This window comes from Pezoporus occidentalis, unplaced genomic scaffold (genome assembly GCF_034315485.1).
Source record: "Pezoporus occidentalis ecotype Australia unplaced genomic scaffold, CSIRO_AGI_Poc_V1 ctg99, whole genome shotgun sequence".
NCBI classification, from domain to species: domain Eukaryota; kingdom Metazoa; phylum Chordata; class Aves; order Psittaciformes; family Psittacidae; genus Pezoporus; species Pezoporus occidentalis.
In genome coordinates, this window is record NW_026916358.1 from 905,905 (window position 1) to 924,717 (window position 18,813).

Consider the following 18,813-nt stretch of genomic DNA (forward strand, 5'->3'; position numbering starts at 1 on the left):
AGTAAAAAGAAATTTAGTTAGGACTTTGAATTCCTGCAGGTCTAAAACTCTTCCCAGCAAGAATATGACTTCAAACCATACAGATTATTAATAAGATGTTTATTTCAGGACAGAAGGCACCTTGAGAATCAATTTGATTATATTGTGTTTTTCTGAAGACAAATTAAAACATAAATTATCAGACCAAATGACTTTTACTGCAGACGAAGGACAGCAACAACATAATGAAAAAAAAATAGTGCAAACTCTTCATGACAGCACATACTGTATGTGACTCATTCTGTAAAAGTCACCATAGTGAGCTGCAAATATTTATTCCTTATACAATTGTAGCTTCGCTGAGGTTGGGACAGAGATAACACTACAGAGGCAGGTAAAAGCCTCTCTGCAGAGAGCTGTGAGACACAGCAGGCATGCAAGCACCCTTGCTGGACACTTGTAGGGAATAAAACACAAAATCCATGCCATGTTGCACATGTATGGCTGTATGGATAACCACACATAATGTTTCCTAACCACAGACATTCAAAAACACTGCAGGGAGCTGATAAATTTTGATGTCTTCAGCTAGTGGTTTTGCGATCTAAAAGTTGCCCTCAGAGGATTCCCTTACAGAAGCTGACCACTCTCAAATTCAGTAAGTACAAGGCAGAAAGAAGATGAAGTAGATCAGGCTGCAGGCTTTTAATGGGCCAGCTGACAAGCCCATGTGCTGGGGTCCTGATGAGGAATTTGCTTCTGTGTTGCACCCCTCTTTACTACCCACTGCAGCTTATGCATGCAAATGCTTTGTAACAAAGGACCTGCAAAAGTTTTTCTTGCAAGTATCCATGTGAGGGGTACGGCTGCACATTGCCAGGATGAAGTCTCACCAAAAGAGGGCCACAAGAAGAATTACATCCCCTGTTTGTAGCTCTGACATGCTTAGCTCTAAGATCCTTGAAGTGACTGGCTTGTTTTCTAATGCTCTCACTTCCATAGCAAGGGTAAGAACTTTTGTCTAGACAGTGGTGGCAGCTGGGGACATTGCAGCCTGCAATTAGAGATGGGATCCAGGCTGGAATTCACTCCATCCAGAGAGCAGGGCTTTGGATGCCATGTGAAATCCCATGCAGTTTGGCAGATCGGCTCACCCAAGTGGAAGGCTACTGTAAGAGTTAAGCTTTGCTTAATGTGCACCTTCTGCCAAGATCTTGAAAACCACTTAATGGGCTTGGACAGACTCAAGGAGTGGTTTTAAATTCAAGTACCGCTTGTTTAATGGGCTTTTTTTAATAAACATCGGCGTTGAGATTTTCAAAATTCTGTGGGATTTGGCCTGCTGATTCCTCTTAATTTTTAATAGAAAGTAACATCTGAAGATGGAAACAGCTGAGTAATTGTGTAACTCCAACAGTTTCATAAGCTCATCCCATATTCAGAACACGGCTTCCATCCACCAGGACATGGACAAACTAGCTGGCTGATTTTTGCTGTCTGGAGGATCATTTTCCTTTGCTTTTTACAAACCACAGCATGACTCTTATTCCCATGTCACCCAGGATTCTCATTTGAAAAGGCTTTTCAAGCCTCCAGGTTTCAAATTTATACAGATAAAATATATGCGTGTGTGTACATATACAAATATGTGCATAAGTGTATACGGTTGTATTTATTTTATATATGTGTGTGTCTGTGCATGAATATATATGCACACACACATTTCTCGTGCATTCTTGTCCCCTGGTGCTGGCTACCTGGCTGATAGCCCCTCTAGAAACTTCCATCATTGCTGTTCTGATTGCACAGTGCTACCTCCTGCTCTTCTATGGCTGCCCAGGACATGCTAGTGCTAGGACAACTTAAGTGAGACATCATTTCCTATGTTTCCAACACACTGCTCTCCTGAGGCTTCAAGCCCCTCACCCTGTGAGAGAGGTAGTTAAGGAGAATAGGTGTAGGAGAGGCATCAGGATGCTGTACGGTGCATAGGCAGTGCAAGCACTTACAGCCTGCAGGCAAAACTAGACCTGGGGAAAGGTGGTGGGGTGCAGCAGTGGCTGCCTGCACAGAGGTGCCCAATTCACTCTTTCTGCAGCAAAGTTCAGTAGTATTGCACTCCCCCAGGACAAGAAAGAGAAAGGAAAAAGGATGAAATCTGGGAGAAACCCAGCTTTCTCATTTAATCACAACAGACTGAAAATGTCTTATGCATTCAGAATAGAAGAAAACTAGTCATTAACTTATGCGAGGCAGCTGGTTTCCCAATAATGGCTCCTACACATTCTGGTTTTAATATTATTGTTCTTGTCAACCATGGGAACGCAATGTATACTAATGATGGTTTATTCCAAATTGGTCATTGTCGGAGTTAATAATTAGGTAGTCAGGCGCTAATTATCTCTGTTTTGTCTCAAATCATTAACTAAGAAATCTGGAGAAGTAATTTTGGAGGCAGGCATCAGAATCACACATAGTAGTGTGGGCTCTGCTGTGGGCACAAGAGATGCTTCAGAGAGCAGCACAAGCCAGTGTCTGGGAGCAGAGCCAGGCACTGCTCTGAGTACTGGGTGCAGAGTGGGGACACCCTGGAAAAATGCATACGCATGTGGTGCCTGTCTGTCCTCTGTACCCCTGGTTCACCCATGAGGGAGGAAACTCTTCAAAGGCATTATCTGGCACCTAGACAACAGAGCCTCTCCAGCAAGGCCACCACAGGCCAGCACAGCTGGCTGTGGCTCTTCTCCCAAGATGCATCTTGCTGGAAGGGCACCAGCAGGAGGTTTGCACAGCAGTGAGAAGAGGTAGCACAAAGGGTCTGCTCGGAGGACATGAGGTCCTAGTATTTACTCTGAAATAAGCCTCCTGTGGAAATGATCTTGGGAAAGTACTTAGGACAAAGATGGGTCCTGCACACAGGGCATCATAGAATAGTCAGGGTTGAAAAGGACCTTAAAATCATTCAGTTACACCCCCCTGCCATGGGCAGGGACACCTCACACTGGACCGGCTTGCCCAAAGCCCTGTCCAACCTGGCCTTGAACACTGCCAGGGATGAGGCAGCCACAACTTCTCTGGGCAACTTGTTCCAAGGTCCCATCACCCTCATAGTAAAGAATTTTTTCCCAATATCTAATCTAAATCTACCCCCTTTCAGCTTAAAGCCATTCCCTCTTCTCCTGTCACTACATGCTCTTATGAAAGGTTCCTCTCCAGCTTCCTTGCAGGCTCCCTTTGAGTACTGGAAGGCTGCTAGAAGGGCTCCCCTGAGCCTTCTCTTCTTCAGGCTGAACAACTTCACTCTCTCAGCCTGTCTCCATAGGAGAGGTGCTCCAGCCCTTGGAGCATTTTCCTGGCCTCCTCTGGACTCACCCAAACAGGTGCACATCCTGCTTATGTTGGTGGCCCAGAACTGTGCTGCGCTGCTGCTTCCCACCTGCCAGCAGCACACATCTCTCCTCAGGTGTGTGCAAGATATTGCAACTGCAGTCATCCTCCCCTGTTTTCCTTATGTTTTTGTAGATTACACCTCAAATGCTATGTGGGAAGCCTTCAACAGTAGGTCAGGGCTTACATTGTGCTGGCCATATTAACCACAGTGCCTGAGGGGACAGCAACCAAGAAATTCCCTTTCCAGTTATTCTCTTGCAATTTGTCCTTCTCATTTAAGACTTTTCGAGGTTATCCTGTCCTCGTGAGCACAAAAAAAAACCACAAGTCACCAAGATCAGGACCCACAACCTCCTCTTACGAGCTTACCTCAACATAGAGGATAGGGAAAATGCCAATCTTGTCACCCAGCATTCCTTCTGCCCAGTTGTCATCTACCCTCCTGATGACCGTCAGAATTTCATCCTAAAATCAGAGATGCACAAAATAAATTTTTTTTTTTTTTTCAGTAAAAAGATCCCAGTTTTTAGTTACCCAATTAACAGCTTAGGGAGAGAGCACACAGAGGAGGCCATAAGCCAGGTAAAAATGCTGCCTGAATCCTGGGCCAGCAGCATCCCTGGCCCAGCATCCCACCCCAGGCACCCTGCAGCCTAGTGCAGCTTATGCTGTCCATCAGTATTTTCAAGGGCCTAGGCACAGCACGTGGGAATATGCAGCTCCTGGCTTCATTGCATGGAGAACATTTTGACCTCTAATCCAATGCTGAAAGCTCGCCAGCTTGAAGTTGCCCCTGTGCATCCAAGAACCCACTGTGGTGCTTGGCTGCTCTGGAAGGCAACTCAAAGGGAAGTAGCAATACAGCACAGGCAGTCCTGGAGACACTTCCAGCAAGAAGCACAAAGTATAGCACAGGGTGCTCAATAATAAGCCTACACTGCTGATGCACTGAAAATCAGTTTTCCTTTTTGGAAAAAAAAAGTATTAGGTCAAAAGCCAAGGATAACGATACAAACAAGTCACATTCAGCTGTTGGGTCAGCTTCAGTTTAGACACGAGTTTGTTTTCTAGCCCAATGGCATTTTAATATTTAATCTAAGAGATCTTATAAAAATTTCACTGACGATGAATTTTATTGTGATTATAAAACAGGAGATTAAGCAAGGTGCAAGTAAGACTCATACTGCTCAACGTTTCACTTTATAGAGTTAAAACCTAGAACATACCAGTCACTGCAAAAGCTCAGGTGACTAGACCCAAACCGTGAGGTTTCCTTGTTTGAGCTGCTCAACTTGTCCATGGATTTCTGCTACCACACATCTGTCTGCTGGGGCTGTCATACTAAACCCGGCCTTGAGTCAGCACTGCCTCCTACAGAGGCTTGGGAAGGCAGCCCTCTCTGCAGGGCACTGCCTGGATGCTCAGATCTCCTATGGCCAAGGGAAAGGAGCAGGGGGAGAGAAGCTGCAAAGTGAAGTTTGCAGAGGTGCCATTCATTTTCTCATGGCATCCAATCTTCCTCTGTTCCTGTGCAGAAAACGTCTTCCTCCAGAAAGCTGAGACAGAGTTCCCTGCTGTCCTCACTTTATTTCTACCACTCACTCTAGGAAAATAAGAGCTACATATGGTCTAGCACTCTCCATGTAACAAGCTATCCATGTTAACTAGCCAGGCGAGGGGAACTGGCCTTTTTCGTAGATACTGCTCACACAGGGAAAAAAACCCCACAAGTTCCTGCTCCAGCACGTTCAGACTGTGAATTTATATTGCTAGAAAATGACCAGAACAGGGAAGCGATGTGATGTACTTTGCAGGTTTTGAACATGTGCATTTTGAACATGTGCACTTCAAAATAGTTTAAATGTTTCCTTTAAATTATTCATCTGAATGAGCCATTAGGGGAAAAGCTCAGAGAAACAGCCACAGACTGAGTCCTTCAGCTATTTATTGCAGCTGGAAGGATGCAAAAATAATTTGTGCATTTAATTTCCTGAAGAAACAGATAGCATTCCTTTCCAAAGCCCTGTCTCCACAGACCATATTTGATCTGTGTAAAGAGCTGACAGTATTACATCTCTGCAAAGTTTCCACATGCTCTTACAAAAGACTGATTATCATAAGTTTAGAATCCAGGTAAAGGGGGTAAATGAGGAAAATAAAGGACTGCATCACTTCAAGAACCTGCTATGAGTGTTCCTACATTCTGTATTTGTTGTTATTTTAAAAGACTTTTTAAAAACCAAAAATGTGATGGGTCTGCATTTTCACTATATGCTTATGTATACATATATAATTCTGTGTGTGTACATACATATGTGTATATAAATGTATATGTGTATATACATATTTGCATATATATACACACACCTAAGAAAGTAAGAAAAAACTTAACTGTAAAACCCCAGAAGCACTCAAACAGATTTTATTAAAGGCACCATGCAATCCCATCCCTAGAGCAGGCTGGACAGACACCTGCAGAAAGGTTTATCCCACACTGATACTACTTGAGGATGGGGCAGGGAATGAGTAACCTTTGAAGATCCCATCCAATTTTACCTTCTATGGACCTATGAAATCTGGAAGCATTTCCATATGCCAATCTTAGTTCAGCTTTGCCAAGTATGGCTGTGGAATGTAGTCTTATATGAGAAAGTCAGATAGCTGCACATCTTGAGATATGCTGACATTCAAAATGTGTATCTCTGTGGGAGAGCAAAGTGCAAATCCTTGAGAATGCTTTCCATTACAGAATTCACTTGCAGAAGGGTGTTGAAAATCTCCAGGAATTACAGCAAATCCCCAAACATCTTCTGAAATTCTTTATTAATAGGAAGTTTCTTTGAATTTACAGCCTACAACATCATTCTATACACAGTGCTGGTGAAAGCTTCAACATGAACTATTTTAGTACCTTAAATTAGTTGGATAGCCGTGCTACTTATAAATTCCTAGAAAGGTTCCCAAAAGGATCATGAATAGTAAAGAGACACAGATCTCTTGCCATACTACTTCAACTTTCTGAACTTCACTATTTCACATGTACTAAATTGATTTCCAGGCAGCACAAAGGAATCCAAACCTCAAATCTCACTTCAAAAGCCAATGGTATCCTCTGAAGTTTGACAAAGATGCCTCATGCTCTTTTTATGCCTGTTGCTAAAGTCTCTAATTATTTGCTCTCTCGTACTTGCTCAAGTCTTTCACTATTCATCAGGACTGGGCAGCCTTGCGACAGGCAGGTAGGACCTGCAGTTCCAGTTTATAACCATTATCAGAAAGGAAGTCAAAGATAAATCACTTAAAAAGCAATCTGATTGACGGAGAAATGAACCCTTGTGCTGAGAAAACAACACAAAATTGTGCCCAACAACAGTCATGATTCACAACCTGATTTTTACTCTAGTCATTAATGGCCATTAAGGAAGCAGTACAAAGCAGATGTGCCTGCTATTCAGCAGAGATAACAACTCCATCTAGAACACTGGGGAGATCTCAGAGATGGCAGGATGGCACTGCGCGGTGCACAGTGTGCCCAGCTACAACACTTGCCAGCTGGCGTGAGAATCCGAGTTGCCAGTTACCGCCTGGACGGTCCCTCTGTGAACACCAAATGCTGTTGGAATTGAGTCCTAAGGGACTAGGATGCCGCTTCGCAGCCGGGAACCAGTATTGCATGTGATGGCTCCAAGACTAGCACACTGCCTGTCAAACACCGCTGTGAGCTGGGAATGGAAGTGTTGGAAAATGGACAAAATAGATGACTTTATTAAAAATGTGATGACAATAAAGCGTGGCAAACAGTTGATGCTACCTTGACAAGTTTGAGACTCATCTACTACATGAACTCATGCGAAGGGTGATCAAACACCAAAACAAAACTGTGAGCTGAATCTGGACTCAGTCTAAGGCCGGAGTACCTACACAAACAATGTCATTACTCGAGATTTGCACTGCTATAGCTGAAGGCAGAGTCCTCTTGCACATGGCTTGTACCAGACATTACATAGCCCAAAGAATGATTATTTTTAAATTATTTTTTGCAGAGACAGCAGGAGCGCAGGCACATAGTGTGGTACCACATAAGAAGGAGACATTAGAAAGCTGAGGTAAATGAGTATATCCCAAGGGCATTCAATGAGACTCTCAAGGCCACATGCTGACTGCAACCATGCAGGTGAACACCAGGAGTAATGGTTCTGAAGCTACTGGAGTTAAACTGGTGCAAAGGTGACACAAGGCTGGAGTCCAGTTGTTACAGAAAGCAAAACAACTGCTAACTGCCCGGTTTGCCTGATCGCTGCTGAACGCTGAAGGAAAACACGTTAAGTCACAGATCTGATATGTTTCATCTCCTTGTAGCCACTGCAGAGGAGGGAACAGTGGTGGGACCCTCTCCCTGTACAGATAGTTTATTTAAGAGGAGCAGGTAGGGGGAACAGTCCACAGGAGAATGACAAGTACGAGGTTTTTCTTGTTGCACTGGCTACTCAAGATAGAGGTTTCTCTGTCCCTCCTGATTTGATACTTACACATACAAAAGTATTAAATTTGATTTATCTTTGGCCTTTATCTGGAGAGTGTTGTGTCTACAGGAGATGAAAATGGGTAAGTGGCAGAAGCCCTCGGCACCACTGCTCATGAAGATGAGTGTAAAGCAGACTTCATTTCCTTGCAATCCACCTCTGGAACAACAGCGCATTTTAACTTGGAAAAAAAGATCAAAAAACAGCCTAGCAAGAGGAAACCCCAAATAACCTTCCTTTGCTTTCTTTTACTGCCCTGACATATTCTGACTGCATTGTAAGAAAGGGGATGGGAAAAAGCAAAAAAGTCCAGCAAAAAAAACAAGAAAACATAATGATAAAGTCCCTATGTTCAACTTCCCTTCTTGTCATTTCTTTTCAGAGGAAAAGTCTTCTTTATTATATATTTATAAGTAAAATCCAATTACAAGTGTCTGGTAGAGTAAAATGAGTTGCAGAAGGATGCAAATAGGTTACACTTGTTTGTATGAAAGGTATGCTGATGCAACCCCTCTACCTGAGGAAAGAATAAATAGAGTAAATGAAATTGCAATCAGGTGCAGCATTTTCAGATATTCAAATGATTACTATTGTTCCAAGTGACAAATCACATCTACAGCAATGCAGGGCTCATGACTGCGTGCAGAGGAACTGACTGCATGAGCAGATGATCTAAAATCTGGGCTAAACAGGAACCTTCATCAGTGCAGGTGACAGCTAAAATTAGCACTGAGAAAACTGATGAAAACGTGACAGTAAAGTCCCAAGATGAAAAATAGATTATTCACTGTCAGAGAGAACAATAGGGAAGACATAAAACCAGTTACAAGGTGACAGTGTGTGCAGTGGAAGGAGCTAAAGAAGAAAATAGCAGTAGAGGAGAAACCAAACCCCCTCAGGGAAAACACAGTCATTGGGGATAAAAGGATGCAGACAGTAACAAGGGGTGAAGAAAAGGAAAATTGAGGGATTGAGAGTAGAGCTATACAGCAGAAAGAAATGCTCCATGTGAGAACGGCATTGGACAGCCAAGAAAATGAGAAGTATCGCTGTACAAAATCAGTTATTATGAAGGAGGTGTACTAATATACTGCACCAAATAAATCAAATGCAGAAGTGTCTACGAAAGGATCGGTTTTAACAAAAAAGTCCACAATGTCTGCCATAGCCATTAAGTTTCTTAGACTGCGCAAGCAATGAATACCTTAAGGAGACAAGGAAGATTAAGAGAAGCCATCATTGTACCTCTGGGCAAGCAATGAGGAGAACAGCAAGCCAGCAAATATATATTCACTGATAGGATCTCAAAGGTAACTTCTGGCCAACTTTCTGTAAGTGCATGGCTGCTACTTCTCACTAAGCAGCCCACTTTCTTTCAGAGATTCACAGCTCCAGGGAGGCTGGGTAGTCACAGGGTTTGCAGTGTTTGCTATCAAACGTTTTGCTTGCTATGGCTCAAAAGTGCTTATGAGTCTTTTGTTAAATAAATATGAGAAAGCATACATTCCAGGAAATTGTGTTCTGCAGAGAAACGTGTGAGTGAAAAAGATGTTACATTTGGTGAGAAAATTATATGCTGCAAGTAATTCATTCAGCTATAATAAGCAGCCTCAAAAGAGGAGGTCAGTAAAATCCTGGTGAAGGATATTTTTATCACCTATTTTATATTCATTTTGAACATAACTGTTATTACTTTATGTGATGCTACAACAACCACAGACAGCTGAAATAAAACAGAAAACGACAATGAACAGGTTCTCCATGGCATTCAGTGCCATAAATTAACAACAAGGGATATGCTTTATTTTACTGTGGGCTTCTTGTTAGCCATGAAGCCCATCTAAGGTCAACACAAATTCTAGGAAGGGGAGAGGAAGACAGAAAGCAGGTGGGGAGGTGGGGGAGAAAGGCTAAATGTGACATTTTAAATCCAAAGAAAATTACAATACCTCATTTTTCTCTCATTCCAACTGGAATTTATTACACATTTTGTTTTTTAAAAAAACAAATACTGTCTTTTAATGTCTGTTTTTCAGTGTCTTCATGTCTTTAAAATAGGAAATAACTGTGACATATTATAATAGCATATTTCAACTGCTAATTGGTAAATGGTATGATGCAATACATATTTTGAAGCTGAATGGCATTTTAAAACACTGTAACATCTGATTCAATAAGGAACATTAAAAGACACTTTTCCATTAGTTTTTTTTTTAAATTTAGTTGCTCTTATATAACATTCCAATGCAGATGAAATGTATGCTTTCTTAAAAGAAAATGTTCTCAGAAACTGTGTAGCCAGTTCTACTTGTTTAGTTTCATTGGGTTTGTACTGATCTTGATGTACATGGTACAAGTTATCTCACTGGCTTCTCCTTTAGACAAATGGGAGCAATCTCCCAATGATGCTAATACAGGACTTGACCTGTTAGGAAGATTTATGCCCACCCAGTCCCGCAGCACAGCTGGTGTGTGGGACATTGCAGGGCCACCAAGCAAGCTCTGGAGAAGTCAATGTCCAAGTAAGGGGACATCCCACTCAATAAAGGATGTCAGCCTTGTCCCTGAGCTCAGGAACTTTAGTTTTCTCATACAAGAAACAGATTGGAAGAAGTAAACGGAGAGCAGGGGGTCTCTGGTCAGAGCTGCCCAGGGCAGCCAGGCAGATGTCCCAGTGGTCCCAGCACCACTGTGCTCCAGACTCAGACACTGCTCCATCGGCCCCTATAGAAGCACCTTTCTAAACTTTAGGAAAAAAAACAATACAAAAAAAAAAAAAAGTCCTCTACCTTGGTGAAGGTCAGGCAATCCTTGTCTTGATCTTTATCCTTTATTTCAAAGTCGTAAAGTGCTTTGCCCTGAGGTGGAGCTTGTGGGAGGGGCTTGATACACTGGATGTAGCTGGCAGGGAAGAAGCCATGGTTCCCATTGAGCTCCCCATGGTACCAGTTCTCGTCCACCTTCCGCCGCAGTATGATGATGTCCCCCTTGTTAAACTTGAGGTCACCAGGCTCTTTTCCTTCATACGTGTAGAGAGCTTTGCCATAGGGAAGCTGAGAAACACTCTGCGGAAACGAAACAAGCAACGTCTTTAAGAAAGCTTGAGCCAGCACCAATTGCGTTCTTAAAGCTACTTTCAACTAGAAGCAAACTGATCATCCATGACCACATTACCCCAATGACTGCGGATGACTGCTACATAATGCTATACCCTGGATCTCACAGGAAAACTAGGATGCGTGTGATGGTAAGATCTAGAAGCTAAGCATGTTAACATCAGTGCAGGCACTGCAGTTCTCTTGAAGCTCAGCTGAAACTCATGGTACCTCTTACACCATCAAGCGGCATCTAATAATTCGCAAAATATCCTATGTAAGCAGGACTACATGTTTAAACAATTAAAACTTGTTTAAATATTAGACGTAAAATATTAGACGTTTTGATGTTCAGGGTTGCTTTTGTTTCTGAGGCTCAGAAGATAAGACAAAACAAGCTTGAAGATTCCTGTGGTTCTAAAAATTGGCAAATTGAAAATTTTTCATTGTCATTGAGCAAGTCCAAACATTTCTGAGTTTGAAGCTTTTAGTCCAGCTTTTGATGCTGTAACCAAATACTCTTTCAAAAAATCCCCAAGTCTCATGCTGTTCACTGAGTGCTACTGTAAACAGTTATAATATTCTTTATTGCTTATGTATTAATGTCCCTGTGGAAAATCGGAATAGGCAGAATGCTTCAAATCCTTCTTTTAGAACTAAAAAGAGCTCTGAGGCTTTCACTCTCATTAAAGGAAAGAAACAAACTTAAAAAATAAAATCACAGCACAAGAGCAAAAACCCTAAAAAGTTAATGTTTGGTGTAATAGGAAAGAGAAATCTGTTTGGTGGAAACTACTTGACTGTGAAGACTTCTTCCCAGATTCCACCTTGGGCTGGTGCAAGATTATCAATCACATGAACGATTTCTTGGTGGAAGAAACAGTTTATGCAGCCCTCTCTGGGTATTTGCTCCCCTTCCTCTTGCAGAATCCCACAGAGCAGGGTTAACTGTGCTGGACACAGCTGCCTGCTGCTTTGGTCCTATAATAGCAATTTATTCCCTAATGGGGAAGTACAGGTGTATCATTGCATTATCTTAAGCCATTTTTTATGTTATTTAGCCTGAGCTAAGAGTCAGCTTCCAAGTGTCAGTGCAAATATGTATCAGCACATACCACAGGAGATGTTAAAGGGGTTCTGCAAAGTCAACCTTTCATAAGAGCATTTTTTCAGAGGTGTATTTATAAAAATGACAGTTTTCTGTGGCATATATATGCCTCTGAGTAGTTTGTTCCCTGCTCTGTACACTGGTTGTCAGTGGGGTGTCCTATAGGGACAATGAAAAAGTAAGGCTATGTTTAATAAAACACCCTGATATTCCCCCTGGTGTTTCTTATATCTGTATTTCTGGATGACATTCCTCTGCACTAGGATAGCACTTGGATGCTTTCCGAAGGGAGACAGTGGAGTGGCCCAACAGAAACACTCAATTTCCCCACCCCAGCCAGAAAATGAGATGTTGGGATGACTTTTTATAGTATTTGTTAAAGCAACAAGCAGAGCATTTTCTGACCCCAATGGGTGCACTAAATTGACCTGCTCTGGTAGGGCAGGGTTTATGTTCTTACACCTGCATCTTTCTGCAGGAGGAGGAGAAGCACCAGCCCATGGCCTCTGGCTGCCTCAGGGTGCCTGATGATCACTGCAGCAGGCAGATACCATGCTGCCCCATAAGTTGGTTTCTTGAGTGCACCTTCACATACAGGCATTAACTTACTCTTTTATTAGGAATGGCTTTAGTAGCTGTGCAGGCCTTGGAAAGCATGTGCAAGAGATCTTCTTGCCTACTCCACAGAGTGAAGAAGGCAGTCAAACAGGCACAGCTTTACAGAGCTGTGTTGTCTGGATAGGTATTTAATTTCATTCAGATGTGTCCCCAGGTCTTGGTTTTCTCATTACCAATTTACAGTTCCTCTTTTTTCTCTGTATTCTTTTGGATTTGGCTGTATCTGAAGGAAGGTACCCAGATAAAGACCAGTCTTTTGGAAGCACCTTCACATGTAACAAAGAGGAGCATAAAAGCAAAACAGAAAATCAACAGCCAACTAACAAAGCATGCCCCAAAGAGTCTCTGCCAAACCAGTGGCAGCATCCTACTGACATTTTTCTCTCTGCCAGGATGGTTATTTCCCTTGACACCAAAGCTTTGCTCCTCTGCCTGGCATTTTAAAGATGAAACAGTCTCCTTAGGTAAGGCATAGATTGCATTATTGCATTACCTATTTGAAACTAGAAAGAAAAAAAAAAAAAGGAAAAAGCTGAAAGACTTGTAGTAATTTAGAAATAAAAGATGAATTACTTTAACTCATGCTGAGAGAAGACAACTTATCAAACTCCGATTAAGACTTCTGCCAGGTGCACACTGAACCACTGCTGATACAGGCACATGCCTGGCAAGCAAGCTCTGTATCACTTATCCTAGACCAGGCATTACTATTCCCAAGATCTCTGTAGCAGTTCAAGGTCAGACCACTTTCTTTACTTTTTAACCACTTTCTCTTCCCAAGTCTTATTTTACTGTGTAAAGAGTCAACAGCCCCAGAGCTACAGAAAAAAAAAAGGTATTTTATTCAGTCTCACACATCATCAATGAAATTCTTATGCATCACATGCTGGGCTTTTATTACTAATTAATTGAGCTGGCTAGAAGGTGGCTCAGGTGCCTCTTTACACTTGCACCTGATGAAAATGCAGACTAGCTGCAGGACACAAATTTTTGTTTGAAATCTTGCATTGCTTTATTTGGAGACCCTAAAGTGGCACCCCAGGGAATCTGCAGTTTAGGTGTTCGTGTTCCTATTCTCTTTAATGGGCACAGTTACTGGGAACTGTCCTACACAGAGAAGATCTGAGCATGAGGCGTTTAAACTATAACTGCCAGTGGGAAGGTGCTTCCAAAATGAATTGTTTCAATTATCAGCCTCAGCTTTTCTAATTCTGAGCCACAGCTTTTCAACTAAAAAGTCTGTAGAAGCGTTTTTAAAAATGAACATGTTGTTTAGAGGAGAAGACACCCTCCGATTGAAAATCCACTGTAACTGAAGCATTTACCAGCCTTTCTGTAAGGCAGAAGTACACATTTTCATACAAACATTCCAGATAAAGCTTTCATTTACTGTGGTTGAGGCAGAGGTAAAGCACAGAGTCCTCTAACCCTTTACAAATGAAGCTACTTTTCCCATTCTAAAGCTCTAAATATCTATTCCAATCAACCAAAGAGACAAACTCGACATCACAATTACAAAAATCTCACAAAATAAACTCTTGAAGTTTCCTTGCTGATGTTTTCTGGCCAAAAGGTCCAGCTTTCAGTGGACTTTCAGTGGTCAGAATATATTAATGAATCCTGGTTCCTAAGAAGCACATTTCAGAAAGTTTCCAAACATTGTTCTTGCTTTTGTTTAATCCATAATTGAGAAACAAATCAGATTCAGAAAAATCTTCTTAACTGCACCTGAAGGGAGGGAGCATTAAATAATGTAAGGAAAATGATCACTGCTGCTGTTTGTTAGCTGTAATCTTACTCCCCATAAAGTGAAGTAATTCTTAGAAATCTTATGATCCTGTGATTATCTCGCTTTTTGCCAAATATTTGTGCAGTGCAATTCTGGCCTCATCACCCCCCTTTTCTTCACTTGACTCCCCAGTTCAAAGGGAAAGGAATCACCCAGGACTGATCTCAACTCACGTGAAAACCCCAAGCTCTTCTGGGGAGCATGCCCTTTCCATTTCCTGTTCATAATCTCTTCCATCACACCCCCCCCCCCCCTCCACCCCGTGCACTATCCGACTTCCTCTCAGCAATTTCTTCCACATAATGGCATTTCAATCAGACATCATCATCTTCAGCATGCCCAGGATGTCCTTACAAAATCTTCTAATCTAAAACAGGCTGCAAAGTGTCAACTAAGAGATCAGGCTAAAGAAAAGCAGAGGCAGGCAATGGTTTTGGTGGATGGCAGTGATAAGCACACAGAGATGTCCCTCCAGTAACTGCAGGAGTGCTTGCACCTTCCTTTTGCTCCCTGCTTCAGCAAAGCAAACCCTCCTTACCCCTCCTCTGCCACTCCTGTACTGGGGCACCACTGCAGCACCTCTGAGCCACCATACCACCCCCTGCCATCCACTTCATCCCCTGCTCCTCAGCCAAAGCCCCTTCTCAGCCTTGGGCCCCATCCTGGAGTCTTCTGCAAAGCTATGTCCCAGGAGCAAAACTTCCTTTCCCAGCCTGGCCTCAGCAGCATCGTGCTCCTCCTCCCTCCATGGTGACCAGCTCCACAATGGCCACCTTCCACTCAGGACCAAACCCAGGGCAGCCTGACTGCCCCAACAGGAGCTCAGCAGAGACCACCACCCCACTACCGCCCTCCAAGCCAGCTCTTGACCTGAGATCCTGCTCTGAGGGACGTTGCCACAACCTCCCTCCCCAGCTGTCATGAAATCTGGTCAGACATAATGCAGGCGGCTGCAAAATTAAACAGCCTCTACATCTGACTGTATCAAGAAATCAATTTTCCCTGTTGATTTATTGTTAGGTTAACTGGAATTTGCCTGTGATGTGTATTAGATTCCAAAACTCCACGTGGGTGTGTACAGAAATGAAGAATGTAAGAAAGAAAGGAAGGAAGGGATGAAGTCACAGTCAATGGCTATGGCCAGTTTCTTTTTCCTGCCACCAAATGTGCGTTGGCACAATGCTGAATACTGCCAAAGGTTTCTTTTTGATTTGAGCAATCAATACTGACATAAAAGCCTGAAGCCTTAATATGCTGACACCCCCCCCCCCCCCGCAAAAGACTCAGTAACATGTTGGCAACTCAATCATTCTGCATTTGTGTTTCAGCAATGTCAAATGGCAGTAGTTAAGCAGAAACCTGCTGGCAAATCGACAAACAACAGCCGTGAAGCAATTAAGTGGCAAAGCTGGAGAATTTTTCATTACATATCCTGAAAAACAAAAGGAGGGGAAGAAAGCCCAGCCCAAACATACTTGTTTCCAATAAACTCCCCCAGTAGAAAGCTTTGTAGAGAGTGAACTGTACAGGTAGAGTAGGCCTCAAGTTTTCAGAAGTTATGGAAAAGAGGCATTTTTGCAGTATGTTTGAAAGCAACTCAAGCTCCAGCATGGGTCAAAGCCAGCTTCTGCGTGTGATACTTGAAGGAGGTCACTACTTAGAAAAGGGCCTGATGCTTGCCTGAAGTACTGTGTGGGTACCTAAACCCTGTGCTTTTCCTACTTTACGCTGTTTGGAAAAGGAAAAGAAAAGCTTCCCCAAGCAGCCATTTTTTCCTACGAGAGCAGACACAGCCTGGATGTCTAAGATAACTATGCCTTCAATTTGTGTCTGTATGAGCTATGGAGGGTGTTCACCCAAGAGAACATGAGAGCCCCATGTGCAAAATCATCAGAGGCTGGCCAGATTTGCTGGCTCACAAACACACAGGAGAAAAGTCCAAGTCTATTCCTTGACATCAGTACATTGCATTATATAAGAAATAAAACACATGGGGGCAAGTCCTGCAGCTACTAAACCCAGACAGAAAAGCCTTCTATCTACCAACCTTTCTACCAAACCAAGCTTATGTTCAGATTCCTGAAACCCAAGAAACCTCCTGAGGCTGCAGCTACAACTTGTCTCTGTAATAGCAGAGCAAAAGATTGGTTTTCTGCCGTGTGAAAGCCACGTTAATGCTGAAGGGTAATTTCCCTTGCTGAAGCTCTTGCCTCCTGAAGCTCAAGCTGTGTAAAGAAGGGAAACCTCAGCCTCTTTGTTGCAAGGGCTTCCCCTGCATGGGGGGATTCCCTGCGAGAGGCAGGTGTGATGCTACCCTCAGCTGACCCCTGTTTCAGGGGTTGAACTCCTTCTTTCCACTTCATGGGTCTTGTTCATAGTCAGAGCCAGAGGTGAAGCAGGAATGAACAGAGTCAAATAGCCTCAGAACACACTGCTGGAGCAGCCTGATAAGAGCACTACTAGGTAGAGTAATTTATGGGGGCTTTTTAAACTGTACTTCAGTGATTTTAGCAAAACACACTGGCAAGTTGCTTGTTGCAGTTCTTCAAATTTCTCCAACATCTCCATATCCCCCACTCTCCAAATACATACCTGAAGAGTCTGTTCCTCTGAATGAGAGAACACACACTTATCTCCTTCATGAAGTACTATCAAGTGTAAACATCCAAAGCAAATCAAAAGTCAATAAAGAAGAAAAGACACAGAAAGGAAAACATAATGAAAAGCATGCACATCTCAGCTGTAAACCATAATTACAGACAAACTATTCCTATAGCATAAATAATAATTAAAACACATATTGTTAATTTTTGGCTTCATTACTCTGAAGCATCACACATTACTCTGAATCTCCCAGTCTACACAAGCAAAGATTCAGTGGCAACACATGGGACTGCATTTACATCTTCCAACTAGTAGGCATCTCCCCATGAGCAGGGTGGGCAGCACTTCAGCATATGGTTTCCTGCCATCCATAACAGCTTTGCAGAAATCACAGCAGCTGTGTTAGAAAGGACAGGGGTTGCCTGGCAGAGCATCCATCAGCAGGACTGCTGAGGAAATGCACTGCTCCAGGCATCTCGGTCATCAAAAGCACCCATTCAAATCAGCTGAGAGCAACTTAAATCCTAAGTGTGAAACCACTGCTCATATCCTTGTGGGATGGAAAAGTGGAAGTCAATCTGGTGTTCAGAGTAGTCAGGGGTAAGCACAACAGGCAGCTCAGTCATGGTAGGGTAGGCTTGGACATGACATGATGGGCAGCAGGGGCTGTGACTGTCCCCTTGCTCCTTGCCACCCAACTCGCTACAGTCACTCTCGATTTAACATCTTTCAAGAGCAACTCATCTTAAATCAACAGCAGTGCTTAAACCACATCTCTTCTTAGTGATCCCTAGGAAGCGAGAGAGAGCACTTGCATGTGCAATGAGCGGAAGAAACAAGGGGCTGGGCAAGCTTTAGCCAGTGCAGTTTTACAGATGTATACCACCATAAGATCTGTGTCCTGAGGAGATTTTAGCAGCTTCTGTTCTCAAGGGGAACTTTCAGGCTGACAGATCATAAATCACCATTATACCTCACAGCAAAACCTCTTAAAAAGTGGTTTGTCTTCCATGTAAGATGGTTTGTCTTCCATTCAGCCATTCAGAAGCACTATCGCCCCCAGGTCACCTGGCGTGACAGATCACGATGGTGACACTGCAGCAGTTGCTTTCACAGAAAGCTAATAATAGGAAAATTAATCAAAGAGAATCTAATTCTGCACAAAGCAGCAAAGACAAAAACCAGCAATGTGCTATTAGTCAGCTCTGTGAGAACCATCAGTTAAAAGCCTGAAAAATCAGTTTGCAGGTACAACCTTTTTGAAATCAACTTTGAGAATAAAAGTAGTCAAGCCAACAATAAGAATGGCACCCTGAAGAATGAAAACTGAACATAACCCTTTACACACCCTGGAAAGTGTCATGATTATTTGCAGTGTCACGGAAGTAGCAATTAATGACAATGAAAATAAAAATTCTTAACCGAAGCTCTACTGCCTTATTTAACTAGGGAATTGGACATAATGGCTAGGCCCTGATCCTGGCCGATGGTGCTGCAGAGGGCTTCAGTCCCTTGTTACACCTGAGGACATGTGCAGACAACACTCACTTGACCTGTGCACAGCTACTACCTGTGTGAAATGCTTCTCCGAAACTGTTTTGAGGTGCTAGGATGTCTTGGGAACACTTCTATGTGTTCCGAAGAGGTGGTCCTTTTTATAAATGGAGAGGAAGTGCCCAAACAGCTCAGGAGACTATATGCCATTTC

General features: G+C 42.9%; 1 protein-coding gene across 1 annotated transcript in view; it reads right to left on the bottom strand.

Annotated features, from left to right (window-relative positions):
- Positions 1 to 18,813, bottom strand: part of SH3RF3 (SH3 domain containing ring finger 3) — a 250,395-nt gene that overhangs the window by 82,105 nt on the left and 149,477 nt on the right. The window contains exons 2-3 of the mRNA XM_062606950.1: positions 10,682 to 10,957; positions 3,739 to 3,834 (exon numbers count right to left, since the gene is read on the bottom strand). Of these exons, the coding sequence (XP_062462934.1) occupies positions 3,739 to 3,834; positions 10,682 to 10,957 (372 nt within the window). The remainder of the gene's footprint in view (positions 1 to 3,738; positions 3,835 to 10,681; positions 10,958 to 18,813) is intronic.